At 36.4% G+C, this 17,265-nt stretch overlaps 1 protein-coding gene across 5 annotated transcripts in view; it reads left to right on the top strand.

Moving 5' to 3' along the window:
- Positions 1–17,265, top strand: part of CUL2 (cullin 2) — a 101,021-nt gene that overhangs the window by 23,848 nt on the left and 59,908 nt on the right. For 4 of the 5 annotated variants that reach the window (XM_032349320.1, XM_032349319.1, XM_032349322.1 and 1 more), the window contains exons 2-4: positions 588–728; positions 12,203–12,305; positions 15,734–15,828. In XM_032349320.1, the coding sequence (XP_032205211.1) occupies positions 610–728; positions 12,203–12,305; positions 15,734–15,828 (317 nt within the window). In that variant the 5' untranslated portion in view covers positions 588–609. Of the gene's footprint in view, positions 1–587; positions 729–12,202; positions 12,306–14,230; positions 14,324–15,733; positions 15,829–17,265 lie in introns of those variants that run through there. The other variant, XM_032349324.1, reaches the window with a different exon arrangement.

Genomic DNA, 17,265 nt, shown 5'->3' on the forward strand with positions numbered 1-17,265 from the left:
CTTTGAAATCTGTACATTTTTAAAATCTTTTTAGGTTCCTGTGGATTTTGTGTTCTATTCTGTGGTTCATTTGTTTTGATAGAAATGTAAATTTTCTCCCTAATCTTTTACTTAACTAAGGCTCTGGGAAGATAAACCCTTTTACTTTCTTATGTCTTTTCATATTCCCACCTATCTCATTCCCTAGTTTAAAGAGTACATACAAGGATTTGGAGCCAAAACCTTTTTATTGAGTGTCTCTTGCATATTTCTTATGATGGAAGTTGTGTTTTGGCTAATGGGGCCTCAGCTTTTTTCCCTCAACACACTGAGTCTTCTAAATCCTTGGAACAACACTCTTGATTTTAAATAACTTGTAGTAAAAACTTTCCATTTCCTAGAGTTTGTAATGAATGTAAATATTCTGTGTAGTTCCTTGTCTGGATAGTCATGAGAAGATAGTGGCCAGTGTCTATTGTGTTTTTACTGTGCGCCAGGTTCTGTTCTCACCCCTTTTGTCTATTGTGCTGGAGAATTTTGTGATGCTTTAAAAACAAGTAACTTGTTTGTAGAATTCTTGCTAACGTTACTGTTGTTTTAATTAACAGATTTCAACACTAAACTTGCACAATGTCTTTGAAACCAAGAGTAGTAGATTTTGATGAAACATGGAACAAACTTTTAACGACAATCAAAGCTGTTGTCATGTTGGAATACGTGGAAAGAGCAACATGGAACGATCGCTTCTCGTATCCTTTTAGTGGCACTGATAAATGTTCTTGTGTTGATAGTGATATTGTATTAGTAACTCTGTCAGTGAACATTGGTAAATGCCCTAAAACTGATAAAAAGTTTTCACTTGTTGAAAAGTGAAAACAGGTTTATGCTTATGTAAATGGAAGAGAATGCCGTGTGACTGCTTTCACATATATTGTTTACATTTCCAAGTTCACCTATATGTGTCAGTCAACAATCTGAGAACCTTTCATTTGACGGTACTAATTGAGCACTTATGTATATGTCAGGTACTACGTGAGGCTTTGGGAATACAGTGTATACAAAACTACTTTTCTTTCATTCTACTAAGGGAAACAGACAATAAACAGGTATTTTAAAAAAATCTAATGCCAGTGCTTCTACTAGCAGGTAGCGATGGACTCTCCAGGGAAAAATAAAGCAGGTAAGGGCATGGAGAATGGTTAGAGTATGTATGTATGCAACTCTCTTAGGTGGGATGGTCATGGAAGATTTTTCTGAGGAAGGTGGTGATGTTTCAACAGAGACTGGACCAAAGCGAAGGAGCAAATCCTACAAATATCTGGGGGAAGAATGTTTCAGGTAGAGAGTGAGTGGCAAGTTTAATGACTTGACAGCTAGAAATGTGTTTTTTAGTTAAGTTTTCTCTATTTGTGAATTAGCAGTTTTATATAAAAATACATTTGTGGTTTCTCTAGAACAATCTGAATCATGGTGTTCTGCATTCCCACATGACAGCAACCCTTTTTAAAATGTATACATACTGTATATATTAATTATATATAAAAAACACTGTAACCAGGGCATTATGGATGTAAACTTTGGCACCAAGAAAAAGCCCCCCAATATTAAAATACTTCAGCTTCTTAGTATTTGGGAGGTTAAAGGGGGTTTCTAGGAACCCTCGGCCATAGGTACCTGGGGCAAACTCATGGATGGCAGTCTTACCAATTCTGCCATTGTCTTCCAGGGACCAAGGCTGGGTGGGCATGGGGACAGTATAGGTACATTGGCACATGTTCACTGGCAGACTTCTGAACTGTCTCAGTCTGCCACAGGACACACCATACATGTCCTTTCTTAGGGTAAATAAAGGGGATAGGATTGAGGCCTGGTGTCTCTGGGTCCAAATGGCAAGGTAGTGCCAGGGCCTTGCAGGAGGCCTTCAGTACTAGCTGGACACTGTAGGAACCAGAGATTCTTTCTCCAGAAAGGGAAGTTAAGATGTGAAGATATTAACCAAAATGTGTGTGGAGATTGAGTTTTTTCCAACTCTGTGCTGCCCTCTAGCAGTCTTCTGGGATTAAGGGATGGCTACCCTCATCATGTGGGCATAAAAGCTTGGATTTTGGCATTGGTCACTTGTAAGTGACCCAACTTGTTCTTAATGCCTAATTCAGGGTTTTTTTTTTTTTTTAAGATTTTATTTATTTATTTGACAGAGAGATCACAAGTAGGCAAAGAGGCAGGCAGAGAGAGAAGGGGAAGGAGGCTCCCTGCTGAGTAGAGAGCCCCATGCAGGGCTCAATCCCAGGATGCTGGGATCATGACCTGAGCTGAAGGCGGAGGCTTTAACCCACTGAGCCACCCAGGCACCCTGCCTAATTCAGTTTTTAATATTAAGCTGACTGTTGATGTAAGAATGGTGAGGTTCTTTTAGACCAACAGCAAACCGTCTCATTCATTACATTTGCAGTCATTACTAAGAAACATATTAGGCTACCTATGTTCTAGCCACTAAAGATAAAATGATAGTAACGTTTCTGGAAGCCTTCATAGTTTGCAAGGGTGTTTTATATTTTTTTATATTGTTTAGTACCTCAAATAAGCCTATAAGATTGGTGGGGCAGATACAATTGTCTTTATTTAACAAAGGAGGAAATTGATACCCACACCATGCAGGTAGTAATTGAAGTAGCACAGACTTGAATATGAGATTTCTAACATCTAATTCCCAATACTTGCCAGTGTATCTAGAGGATAATTGATATAGATTCTGCCTTTGAAGAACTTATTATTGAGTTAGTCTAATTTTTTTTTATGGAGCATCATTGATTATTTTTGCAAAGGACTCTTTTTCTTTTTTGCATAGTAATCTCAATAAAATGGAAAATGTTAAGTTTACTTGTGTGTTAATGAGGTTTCACTAAACAAGTACATAGGTAGTTTTAAGGCTATTTCAACTGAAATACGAACAGAGAAAGGAGTTGGTCGTAGAAATACCTTCCTTGGAAAGTGTTGCTTCAGTCACTGTTATTTCTAAGATGTTTATTGTTTGATTTGTCTGAGATGGTCCAGTATAATACCTGCTCACGTATTTTTTTCTTGCCTTTAAAATAAAGAATATCTGCAAAAACAATAAAATTAAGAATGGAATTTCTTACTTTAAATTCTATTTTGAAAAATAAAGTACTGGTTACTAATTATTCTGAAGTAAAATTTTTTTCCATGTTAATTTGTCCAAGAATATGAGGTTGACTTCTGAGCCTTAGGTATCGTAGATAGAAATTTTAGAGGCTACAAAACTTTAATCTTTTTTTTTTAAGATTTTATTTGTTTATTTGACAGAGATCACAAATAGGCAGAGAGGCAGGCAGAGAGAGAGGAGGAAGCAGGCCTCCGGCTGAGCAGAGAGCCCGATGCGGGGCTCGATCCCAGGACCTGGGATCATGACCTGAGCCGAAGGCAGAGGCTTTAACCCCCTGAGCCACTCAGGCGCCCCAAAACTTTAATCTTTTGAAAATGAAAAGAAGCCCCTCCCATTGTGTATCACTGTATGTGAGAGTCATTGATTTTTTTTTTGAAAGATTTTATTTATTTATTTGACAGAAATCACAAGTAGGCAGAGAGGCAGGCAGAGAGAGAGAGGGGGAAGCAGGCTCCCTGCTGAGCAGAGAGCCCCTTGCGGGGCTTGATCCCAGGATTCTGAGATCATGACCTGGGCTGAAGGCAGAAACTTAAAGCACTGAGCCACCCAGGCACCCCAGTAATTGATCTTTTATAAAGCATTTTTTTTGGGTGTATGAAATGTAATGAATGTGGTTGACCCTTGAACACAGTTGTGAACTATGTGTATATGAAAAAGGTGTTTTGGGAGTGCCTGGGTGACTCGGGGTTAAGCCTCTGCCTTCGGCTCAGGTCATGATCTCAGGTTCCTGGATTTTCTGCTTGGCGGGGAGCCTGCCCCCCCCACCCCCGCGTACCTCTCTGCCTACTTGTGAGCTCTCGCTCTGTCAAATAAATAAATAAAATCTTTTTTTTTAAAAAAAAGGGTTTTGTTTGGAAAGATTTATTTTATCTATTTTAGACATTTTAGGGAGCGAGAACTGGGGTGGGGAGGGACAGAGGCAGAAGGAGAGTAGAGAATCTCAAGCAGATTGCCCACTGAACATGGATCCTGACATGGGGCGCTATATCAGGACCCATGAGATCATGAACAGAACCAAAATGAAGAGCCAGATGTCTGACCAACTGAGCCACCCAGGCACCCTTTTTTTCATAAATTCAGTACTGAAAATGTATTTTCTCTTTCTGATGATTTTAATAAGATTGTCTTTTCTCTAGCTTACTTTATTGTAAGAATACATTATCTAATATAATATACAGAAATGTGTTAACTATTTATGTTTCAGGTAAGGTAAAGTCAACCCTAGGCTATTAGTAGTTCAGTTTTAGAATAGTCAAGTTATACGTGGATTTCCTTCTGCTGGGGGTTTGGCACCCCTCACTCCTTCGTTGTTCAAGGGTTAACTGGTACATATGTGGAAAAGTTGGTAAGGTGTACATATGGGGTTAAACAGATAATTATTTTTTATTTTTTTTAATTTTTAAATTTTTTAATAAACACATAATGTATTTTTATCCCCAGGGGTACAGGTCTGTGAATCACCAGGTTTGTACACTTCACAGCACTCACCATAGCACATACCCTCCCGAATGTCTATAACCCCATCCCCCTCTCCCAACACCCCTCCTCCCAGCAACCCTCAGTTTGTTTTGTGAGATTAAGAGTCACTTATGGTTTGTCTCCCTCCCAATCTCATCTTGTTTCATTTATTCTTTTCCTACTCCCCAAAACCCCCCATTGCATCTCCACTTCCTCATATCAGGGAGATCATATGATAATTGTCTTTCTCCAATTGACTTATTTCGCTAAGCATAATACCCTTTAGTTCCATCCACGTCGCAAATGGCAAGATTTCATTTCTTTTGATGGTTGCATAGTATTCCATTGTATATATATATACCACATCTTCTTTATCTATTCATCTAAACAGATAATTATAAAGCAGACACCTGTATAATCAGCACAGGTTGAGAACCAGAACACTGCGAGGATCCACCAACTCTCCCCTCACTACATGTTCTTCTCAGTTCACAAGCCCACTCCTTATCTTGGAAGGAGCTACTATTGTGACTTTTTTTTTTTTTTAAGATTTTATTTATTTATTTGACAGAGATCACAAGTAGGGAGAGAGGCAGGCAGAGAGTGAGAGGGAAGCAGGCTCCCTGCTGAGCAGAGAGCCCGATGCGGGACTTGGTCCCAGGACCCTGAGATTATGACCTGAGCCGAAGGCAGCGGCTTAACCCACTGAGCCACCAGGTGCCCCTACTATTGTGACTTTTGCATCTATTATTTCCTTGTATGTTTTTTTTTTCTTTAATAGTATAACTGCTTATGTATACTCAATTACTGGTTCTTTCTGTTTTTGGAACTTTATATCAATTGAATCATGCTGTGTATATATTTCTGTCGTAATTTTTTCTTTCAACATATATATGTATGTGATTATAACTAGTGACTGTAAAATATGTATTACTAGTCCCATTTTATAGCTGAGGATGTCATGGCTTATTGATGGTATAAGATGACTTACCCTAGTAGGACTGAATGCTGAAGTAAAATGCTCAAGTCTGCTTATACTCTTGAAGTGGAAATTAAGAAAGCTTGTTCTGTCATTTGAAGTGTTTAACGTGTGTAAGTACAGAATTTATGGAACCCTGTCTGCAACATTTTTTACTAAATATAAACTCCGTAAGGGGCAAGACTTCTTACCCATTTTGTTCACTGCTGTATTCTAGCATCTAGCACATGTAGGTATTCAGCAAATACTTGGGGAGTGAATAGCTACTATCAACTAAATGTCATTAAGCATATTGTACAGATGGAATAAATAACATTAATATTTAGCTAGTTCTCTTGTGTTGATAAGCAGGTTTCTTAACACTGATGCTTCATAAATGTACTGCATCCAGGTACAATGCAGGGCATTCTGGTTGATAGGTAATGTAAATAAAAGACATCAGTTTTTTAATACATAAAAAATTACCACAAATTTTTGAGAGATATCCTTTTATTATCTCACAGTTCTGTGGATCAGAGGTCCATGATATGACTGCATTCTCTCTTCAGGATCTCATAAAGCTGAAATTAAGGAGTTGGCTGGCTAACTCATCTAGAGCTCAGGGTCCTCTTCAAAGCCCGTTGCTGTTAATTGGGAAAATTTAATTCATTGCAGTTACAGGTCTTAGGTCTCCATTTTCTTGTCTCTCTCTTGGTGACTTGATACACTTCAGTTGTTGCATGTGACTCCCTTCCATCTTCAGTGCCAGCTGTGGCATGGCAAATCATCCTGTGTTATCTCAGACCTCCCCCTCTGCGATTAGCCACAGAGGGCTAGAAGCAGATGGGGATCTGCTTTAAGAGGCTCATTCGATTGAATTAGGCCCACCTGGAAAGTCCAGGCTACTTTCCCTCTTACGGTCAGCTGATGAGTAATCATAATTCTGACTTTTTGCTCTGAGTTCCTTTTGTCACATAAAGTAGCAGTTGCAGGTATTGGGGTGGAAAATCTTAGCAGGCCATTTTTAGAATTCTGCCTAACACAGGTAATAATATTTCTAACAAAAGCTTTACAACAGCTTAGCATGGTTTGGGATTTGCCCTTTACTAAGGATTTCTGTCAAGTGCCATGAGGTTTGGTGTAGATCTAGATTTACTGTTGTTTTTTTTCTGGGTTGGAGTTTTTTGGCTGTTTTGGTTTACTTTTATTCATGGTTTTCTGCTTTTTGGTGGCTGTTAGGATAATTCCCAAACCCTGCAGTATAATATAGATGCTCTCCTACTTAAGGGCAAGTTAGATTCTTAATAGTTTTATGTAAGTCCAAAGTGATTAAGTGAGGGGAAATCTAAAATGCCTTCATGAATGTAAAACCAGGTTTTAAAACCAGTTGTACCATTGTCCTCACTTCTAATATATATTCTGTTAGGCATCTTTTCAAACATAGACCAGTTTTGACTACATTGAAAAATATTGAAGTAAGTCATCTCCATCCCTGATGATCCTCACAGATGTTAGTAGAACTTATTAACCTTGGCGCCTGCATTAGTAGCCCATCGTTTTTTCTTTGATTGTATAGATTGAGAAAGGTTTTATCTGTAGTTTTCTCTGCTTGAAGCATCAGTAACATTTTCACTCTGCTCCAAATTCAATCAGACAAATATTTGATTATTGTAATTCTGTAGCTATACACTTTAAAGTTTTTCCATTTAACCAACAATTTGTACCCTTGCTTGCTAGTTGATGATTTCATAGATTCTGCATCTTTTACATGTTGCATGTTTATTCTTTTTCTTCAGAAATGTCAATAAAGATCTGTATTTTTTTATTGTCGATACTTTTTTGGACATTGCACCATTTTCAATTTTAAGATAAGCTTTCCTTTTCTTTTTTTTTTTTAAACTTACCAGCACTGTTTAAAATTTGTTTCCTCTTAGATGTAATATACATAACTTAAAAGTACATCCATATAAATCTCCTGCAAGCTATACCTTCATAATAAGAACCCATAAACATACAATGTATACTTCTTTTCCCATGGCTTGGTTTTCTGCCCCTGTCCCCCCCCCCCCACCTTTTTTTTCCTTTTTGCTTGTAAAGATTTTATTTTTAGGAAATTTCTCCACCCAACATTGGGCTTGAACGCACAACCCTGAGATCAGGAGTCTCATATTCCACTGACTGAGCCAGCCAGGTCCCCCTCTTTTTCTTGTTTCTAATGAGAGGCATCTGCAGTGACCCTCAGCAGGACCAGTACACACAGGATGAAGGCCTAGGGTAGTGGAGGGGAAGATGAGAGCCCAGACAGAAAAAGACTAGACAGGAAGAGTTGAGGGACAGCAGAGACAGAAGAAAAGAAGGTGGATTTTGCAGCCTGGTGTCAAGACATCCAAAATAATAATAGTACGTTACTTCTCATTTCTGAAGGGGGAGATTTCTTAGAAAATGGTTGATGGTGTGTGTCCCGCTGCTGTGAATAATCTTTACATCCCCATTGTAGAACTCATTGTTTTAGAACCACTATACAATAAAATTGATAGTGTTAATATTCAAAATTAAACCCAAGCATAGGTAACACCTTTATTTGTTTATTTTTAAAAAAGATTTTATTTGAGAGACGGAGATCACAAGTAGGCAGAGAAGCAGGCAGGGAGTGAGGAGGAAGCAGGCTCCGGGCTGTTGCAGAGAGCCTGATGTGGGGCTCCATCCCAGGACCCTGGGATCATGACCCGAGCCAAAGGCAGAGACCTCAACGCACTGAGCCACCCAGGCACCCCTAGGTAACACCTTTAATAGAGAAAATAAAGTAAATGATTTTTCTTCTGGCCAACACTGTCTTTTGGTTGTAACAGAGTAGAAAACTTTTGCTCTGGAACAGTTTTGTTTTTTGGCTGTGAGAGTTTTTATAAGTGGAAAGTTCATAATAGAGGAATTTTTATATCCTGGCTCCCTAAAGAGTAACATAAGGAAAAGATGACTTTGGAAAAGAGAGCGTTTAAATCTAAAACTGGCCTTCTCCAGTTATTTCCCATTTTTTGTTTTTTAAAGTGCCTTCTCTAAAACCAAATCATAATTGGATCGTAGAGGGTTGGGTGCTTTTCTCAAGGCTTAAGTATTTCCAAGGTGGTTAGATATTTGAATAGATTAGAGAAAAATAGCACATTTAGGAATATGTTTTAGATAGTTAAGTGACATTATACAGTGGTTAACTGAGACCCCAAACTATGGTGAATTAAAAAATTGAAAGATTTATTAAGGCACACTCTATTAAAAAAGACACAAGTACATCCTCATTGAGGATGTCAAACAGTATATAAATCCTGTATATGGATTGAAATGGGAAAGTCTCCTTGTATTCCCTGCCCTGCACAGATCCATTTTCCCTAGGTGGAAGGAAGGTAAGTCCTGTAGCCTGAGTCCTTTTAGCCAATTTTGTTTACATGTGCATGCAGTGGATATTTTGAGATACTAGGTTTGGTGATACAGAACATTTGGGCACATAATTTAGCATATCATACTGAAATTATGGTACTGAATCATGTTAATTTTTCAATATCAAGTTGTGTATTTTAGAAATAAGTGTATTGGGGCTTTAGGGGAAAAAAAAGGTAGAGCAAATATGATAGATGAAAACTTGAAGTAGGTATTCAGAACTTAAATATCTTAAGTGCATCACACCTTTGCCAAAGGAATTGATCTAGATCCTGTCTAAGTTTAGTCTTTATTGAAAAAAAAATACATTTAAGTGTAGTATACACACTGACACAGTAACATATAGGTGGATTTTCATAACATGAACATACCCACGTACCCAATAAATAGCACTCTTAGCATCCCAGAAGTACCCCACATTCCCCCTCAGTCACTAGGGGTAACTACTCTCTTCTAATATGTTTAATTCTGACAGCACTTTTATATCTATTTTCACTAAGGTAAGATTGTGATGAGTAATTGAGATTGAGTATAAATGTATGATAAAACTCTTATGTGGTGCATTAGGCCTTTCCCCCCCCCTGAGGACTTTATAGCTAAAACCTCCAAGCTGGATCCAGGAGCTCATTTAGTACATTATTTTGGAGCACCTTTCTTTATTCATACCTTGCTCCTTCTCCTCTCCCCAAACTATTGTCAGTTCTCTACAGAATTTCTGTCCGGATAAATTTCTAAATTTTTTCTTAGATGTATGTTAAAAAATTCTATTTTCTTTGTAATATAGGTTAATGTTTTTATGTTATTGTTAGTAAATAGTTCTTATGTACTATTTTACTTAATCTGTTTTATAGAGGTTCATGATATCTTGACTGATTTAAAGTAATCGTAATAGTGTGTTTCTTTACTATATATTTTTTTCTACAAAAATACCTGGCACAGGAGCACCTGGGTGGCTTAGTTGGTTAAGCATCTGCCTTCAGCTCAGGTCATGATGTCATGGCCCTGGGGTTGAGCCCCGAGTCAGGCTCCCTGTTGAACTGGGAGTCTGTTTCTCCCTCCCTTCTGCCCCCCACTTCATACTCTCTGTCTCTGTCTCTCAAATAAATAAATAAATCTTCAAAAAACAAAAAACCTGGCACAGCAACATTATACTTTATGGATATTTTTGCTTCTTTGTGTTTTTTAACTGTAAAAAGTTTTTTTGTTTATATTTAGCAGTAGTATATTGAAGAATATACATATATACATTAAGATTTTATTACTTACTAATTATGTATAATGAAAACAAATAAAAGGATTTAGAAGGAACCTGGAAAAGTCTGGCCAAAATCTACCCATCCATGACCTCATAATGGAGAGGGCTGCTTGTTCTTTCTGGAGTAAATACTAGGTAAATAGAGCACATGATGTTGATTCCCTACCTCATCACCAAGTGTTTAATAAGTGCCTCTTACGTGTTAGGAATTGTGCCTTGGATCTATGAATCTAAAGATGATTTAAGAACAGGCTAGTGTTCTTATTATTAATACATTTGTTATTAATAATTTCTGTTGTATAAAAGAACTATAGAGGGGCCCCTGGGTGGCTCAGTGGGTTGAGCCTCTGCCTTCGGCTCAGGTCATGATCCCAGGGTCCTGGGATCGAGCCCCACATCGGGCTTTCTGCTCTGCAGGTAGCCTGCTTCCTCCTCTCTCTCTGCCTGCCTCTCTGCCTACTTGTGATCTCTGTCAGATAAATAAAGAAAAAATCTTAAAAAAAAAAAAAAGAACTATAGAAAAAGAATATATAAAATGTTATGGAGATACAGAAGAGGAACAGTCTTCATCCTACCTCTATATCTTTTTATAATGAAAGTTTGGTTCTTAAAATTTTTTATTTACTATTTTCTTTTAAGATTTTTACTTACTTACTTGACAGACAGAGATCACAAGTAGGCAGAGAGGCAGGCAGAGGGAGAGGAGGAAGCAGGCTCCCCGCTGAGCAGAGAGATGGACGTGGGGCTCGATCCCAAGACTCTGGGATCATGACCTGAGCTGAAGGCAGAGACTTTAACCCACTGAGCCACTCAGGCACCCCACTATTATTATTTTTAGTAATCTCTACACCCAAGGTGGGGTTTGAACTCACAACTCTGAGATTGAGAGTCATATGCTCTTCCAACTGAGCCAGCCTGGCGCCCCTGCATCTCCGTATTTTTAAGCAAAATTTTTATTTTGAAATACATCCCAATTCTTATATTAAGTATGCTGAATATATTTATAATATAAATAAAAATATATTAGGTATATTAAATACTTGACTCCATCCCAAATAATCAACCTTATTTTCAGTTTTTATCTGCATCTCTAATTAAGCTGTTCTCATATTGCTTCATGTATGCTTCATCTTCAACATCTGGTCAGTGATGCACAGTTTATGCACTTTAACATTCATGAACTTAATTTGGGTCTTAAAGGATTCTGTAGAGATATCAAAAGAGGATTTATTATCTTTAACTTAGAGATGAGGAAATGGCAACGCAGAAGGGTTCAGAGGCTTGGTCAAGATCACTGGCTAGTAAAACTCAAGTCTCAATCAGATCCCATTTCCTTTGACGTCTGTTTAAGGACTGTCTGCTACAGCACATCTCCCACTTGTGATACTTAGCAAGGTGGTACTCAGAAACTTAATTGATTAATTGATATTTCTATTCATAGAATAATTCTTCTTACGGAGTAAATACCAAAGGATAGTGTGTGGGTTATAGGATGTTCTGATGAGTGCTGTGGTGTGGGAATCTGTGTTAAATAAGTAATTTCTGTAATTGTTTTGTTTCTCACAATTGCATAGACATACGTGCTTGTGATATTCCAGAGCCCTTTGTTGATATTATGCTTATGTCCATTCTTACATAAGCCTTATTTTGTAGGTTTCTGGGTAATTTGATTTTACACAATGCTGCCCTGAATTTTAAGCTCTTTGAGAAGAACCATTTTCCTTACAGTGCTGCCTAATTCTCAAGTAATATTTGCTGAATGAGTATGTGAATAACACAGGGCTTTTTAAAGTAAGCTTGGCTATATATATTTTACTTTTTCTATATCTGTATAATCTTAAATTCCCTGAAAAACCTTAAATTGCAAACTTGAGTTAAATCTCTTGTTTTAAAGTAGTATCTCCAATATAGAATATGAAAACCTTAACAATTTAACTAGAGATATCTATGCTTTATGTGTGGCCTATCCTGAACCCCTTGGAGAAAGACTTTATACAGAAACTAAGATTTTTTTGGAAAATCACGTACGGCATTTGCACAAGGTAAGAAGTAGTACATACATGACATAAATATGTTTGTAGCTGGGTAGTTATTATTAGGCTAGTTTACTGTTTTCCAGTGCAGAACTTATATCAGGTTAAGGTTATTTGCTTTGTTTCCTAAATAGCATTTTTTTGATTATATAGATTTAAGGTTTGTGAGTTAAGCATTATATTAGATTCTCCAAGGGAAATCAGTTTAGTTATTCAGGATCATATAACTAGTAACTGAAATAGTGGAGTTTCAAATCAAGGTTTGTTCAACTTTAAAATTTGCTTATATGTCCTCTGGATGGTGTTTATTAGAACCGTTTTCTCTTACTCTTGCTTCCCACCTCTTGGTAAGTCTCTGTCTTTATTATTTTCAGCCATTTAGCTGCCTCTTCATATCCTACATAAAGTCTTACAAAAACCTAAAATGAAAAAGGGAAATGGTAAATTAAAAAGCATGATAGAGAAGAATGAATGAAACAAGATGGGATTGGGAGTGAGACAAACCATAAGTGACTCTTAATCTCACAAAACAAACTGAGGGTTGCTGGGAGGAGGGGTGTCGGAAGAGGGGGGTGGGGTTATGGACATTGGGGAGGGTATGTGCTGAGGTGAGTGCTGTGAAGTGTGTAAACCTGGCGATTCACAGACCTGTACCCCTGGGGATAAAAATACATTATATGTTTATAAAAAATTTTTAAAAAAATGAAAAAAAGAAATAAAAAGCATGATAGAAACTGTTCCTGTGACCACTTATTTTAGTTAGTATGCCATATGTACAAGGGCAACATCATGGGCTTGATCTGTGTATGAACAAAGAATTTGTGGCATTTGGCTATAGACAGTATTTCTTATTTTGGACTCCTGGTCTGATCAGGAAGAGATCACTTATTGTCTGGGCTAGAAACGACTCTAACCTTCATTAGCTGTGTGACCATGGGCAACTCAATCTTCCTATGGACTGAAATTTAAGTTTCTTTATCTTTAAAATGGAGACACACTAGAGGATATTATGCTAAGCAAAATAAGTCAGAAAGATAGTTATCATATGGCTTCACTCACATGTGGAATTTATGAAACAAAATAGAGGATCATAGGGGAAGGGAGGGAAAAATAAGATGAAATTAGAGAGGTAGGTAAACAATAAGAGGCTGTTCTAACTCTAGGAAACAGGGTCGTTGGGGGGAAGGGTGGGGGAATGGGGTAACTGGGTGATCATTAAGAAGGGTACTTCATGTAATGTGCACTGGGTATTGCATGCAACTGATAAATCCCTGAACTCTACCTCTAAAACTAATAATGTTAATTAATTGAATTTAAATAAAATAAAATAAAAATTAAATGGAGATACATTAACACTGTATAATATTGTGTCTATTCTTGAATTTGGCTAGGTGCAGATAAATTTTAAAGTGGTGATAACCCCAGAGCACAATTGATCATGTGATGTTTCCCTTTTAAAACTTTAGAAGGAAATGCTCTACTTTTTATTATACATAGCAGATACATTTTAGTGTTCTAATATGTGCTATAATTTATCAGCTCATGAAAGCACTTTTGATAATAGATACTTGAAATTGTTCTTGCAATGTTTCATAATTTAAAGTTCTGCTATGATAATCTAGTGAACTTTGGTTATCCCATAATTGTTACCTGTGTAAGGCACTTACAAATTTTGCAAGTTTTATATTTTGGCATGGGTTGTGTTTTTTTTTTTAAAATGTTTTATTTTGAAATACTTTCAGACTTACAGGAAAGTTGTAAAAGTAATACAAATTTCCTATATCCTTTTTACCAGCTTTTTAAGGTTAACATCTCATATAACAGTGGTACAGTTATTAACACTAGGAAATTAACATTGGTGTAATTGCATTTTAAAGTAATGTGAAATAGTTTTATGAAAGTTTAGAATACTTACATAATTGTATACCATATGTTTTCTCAGATCCTGTGACAAAAAAGAAGTTGGCTAATAGTTGATGACAAAGTAAACTATTAACATAGCCAACAGATTTGAAGCAGTTTCACCTGTGAGAAGAAAATTTTGTTTGACTGGGGGAGGGAACTTTTAAAATTACTAACGTATTGCATTGCCGTTTTCAGAATTAACTACTGTGAATATTTTTGAATATCTATACTTAAATACATCTGTTTTGGCATATGTTGATAATATATATAATTTGATATTTGTCCTTTGCCTATTTTTGCTTTGTGTAGACTTCCATTTTTATTAGAAAATGGAATCATATTATACACTTTATAATCTTTTTGATTTTAATATTATTATAATACTCTTTGTCATTAAATGGACTTTTATAATCCTGGCAATGATTGTAAAATTTTTCATTGTGTAGAGATAATATAATTTGTTTAAATATTCTCATACTGCTGGGCATGTGGATTATTTGCAATATATATAATTTGTTTTTATAAGCAGTACTTCTGTGAATATCTTGGTAGCTAAATTATTTTTGTGTAGCCGAGTTTTTTATAGGATAAATTCGTGGACATAGAATTATTAAGTCATAGGTCATGAACATTTTTTTATTGTTTTGACACACAGTAACAAATTGTTCTCATATTTATTCACCCAGCAGCAGCAGTTTCTAAGTGTGCTTTTCCCCCCAGTGTTATTAATAATAGTTGCTATTTTTAATTAATTTATTAAAATGACAGGCAAAAAAATACTATTTATAAGTTATTTCTTTCTCTTGAGCCTTAAATTATTAAAATTCCACATTTAAAAGCATAGCATTTCAGCAGAGAATTAATTAGATGGAAATTAAGGTCATGAGTTGCTTAAAGTCCTAGGTACAGTTTATGAAAGAACTGAGATAAAAGAACCTGGTATCTTTTGAATGTCAGTCCAGTGTATTTTTACTGAGACTAGATTTCCTTCAAAAATAACTTTTAAAAAATTAGATCTCAGGTTTAAGTTTGATATTTTTATTTTTCAAAAAGTAATAGATTTCTGTTAAGTAAATATAAAACAACTTATTTGGGGAATATAGAAAAGGTGTAAATTTTCATAAATAGCCTTATTAACATAAGTGAGTAATTCAGAGTGATGATATATTTATATAACTAGCAGGATGACCAAAAGTGAGGGATTTGAGGAAGCACACAGATACATGGCAGTAGAATTATATCCTCTTTTAAATTGATCTTAGTATAATATTGTAGCCTAAAGATACCTTACACCATTACATTTTATCTTTTTAGAGAATGGAACTGTTTACTCTCTAGTATGGATGCTTTATTTTCATATCTAAGACACATTTTTTCCTGGTCATTTAAGTTTTACTAAAAGTAGTTAAATTAGAATGTAATTGTAAATATAATATAGAATACTTTTAAAAATAATTTTTGATAAATTTCATAGCTTAAAAATGAAAATGATTAGCGCTTTCCAAGTAAAAATGTATTTCTTCTTTATATAGAGAGTTCTGGAGTCTGAAGAGCAAGTACTTGTTATGTATCATAGGTATTGGGAGGAATATAGCAAAGGTGCAGACTATATGGACTGCTTGTATAGGTAAGTACACCTTTAAACTCTTGACAACCCAAGCAGTGTTGCGGGTATTCAGTAATTGAAGGACTTTTGGGTTTTGGCTTTTTGTTTTTAAATTTTTAAATAAATGAACAAAACTAAAGCATTCTCTGCTCAATGGGCTTTGTCTGCTATGGAGAAAGGTCTGTAGTCTGGGTCATGTGGGTCTTTGGAAGCCAGGCAGGGTATGGAAAGTTACTCTCTGAAAACTAAAACTATATTTAATTTCATAGTTCTATTTTTTTTTTTACATATTGTCTGGGACTCTTTTTCTCTCTCTGTATAGTACATGTTAAATCTTGACAGAGTTCCAAAGTGCAACTTCAGTTTGGATGAAACTTGGTGAAATAAATCCAAGCCCATGTTCCCCTCCAGTATGTTCTTATTTGACTGTAAGATCCAGTATTTTGTGTTTCATGGAAACACTGGTAGTTAAAGCATTCAGCCGTTGTTCTCTTGAAGTTCTACCTTATCCTTTAGGCATTGTATTAAATTACCTACAGTGTCCTAATGCCTTCTCTCACATTTTCCTGTCTCTCCTTGTACTCCTGTATCTGTCTGGATTGCTTGTCTGAATTGCTTGTCTTCCTTTCTCTAAGTGACTAATTCTGATGTGTTTTTCTGCCATTCCTGTCTCTGAACTTCCCTCTTCCTTGTTCTACCCAGTCTTCTACTTAGATCTTTTGTGTTAACTGTTGCTCTGGCATATTTCTGTGGTGCTCTGTGCTAATCCTCTCTAACCCGTTCACAGAGACAGTGGAAATAATTTCCTGGGTACATAAGGAAGAAACTATTTATTGAAGAAAAGTGGATAAATAAGGAATAGTATTGTTAAGTCACCTGGGCTTTTTACCTTTGGAATGAGAGTGACTACTCTTGAAATGGTTGTGGCTTATGATGAAGGCGATAATTTTGGCCTATGCATTGTGGCCTGGGCAGAGATGGACCCCTGCCTCAGTTTCTCACTGGGGAGAAACTCCTCAGTTCTCCCCAGTGAGAAACTCAGGAATGAAGCTGGCTGGCAGAGCATTGTCTGTATAGTTACTCCATGCATTGCTGGAGTACCACACTGAGGCTACGGCTTGGTTCTCTTGGCGTGAAATGGAAGGAAGAGAGGTAAATGTTTGTCCTTTTTCAGTGATTCCTGTTCCTGTAGGTTTTTATAACAACACCGAAGTTTACTTAAAGTTGCCTCTGTTGAAAACTGGAGTTTATTTCAACTGCCATTAGCTTTTTTTTTCTTCTTAGAAGAGCCAAATGTAATAAAATCAGAAGCTAGAAGTTTCTGACAAGCACAAGGTTTACTGTGGCTTTGGCTTTTATAAAGCAGTGTTTACATTAAACATTAAACATATTGACATTTCATGGTTTTTTTTTCCCCCCCTTTTCATCCATCAAAGTAAGATAGTCATAAATAGAACT

The sequence above is a fragment of the Mustela erminea genome, chromosome 6 (assembly GCF_009829155.1).
Source record: "Mustela erminea isolate mMusErm1 chromosome 6, mMusErm1.Pri, whole genome shotgun sequence".
Lineage (NCBI taxonomy): Eukaryota > Metazoa > Chordata > Mammalia > Carnivora > Mustelidae > Mustela > Mustela erminea.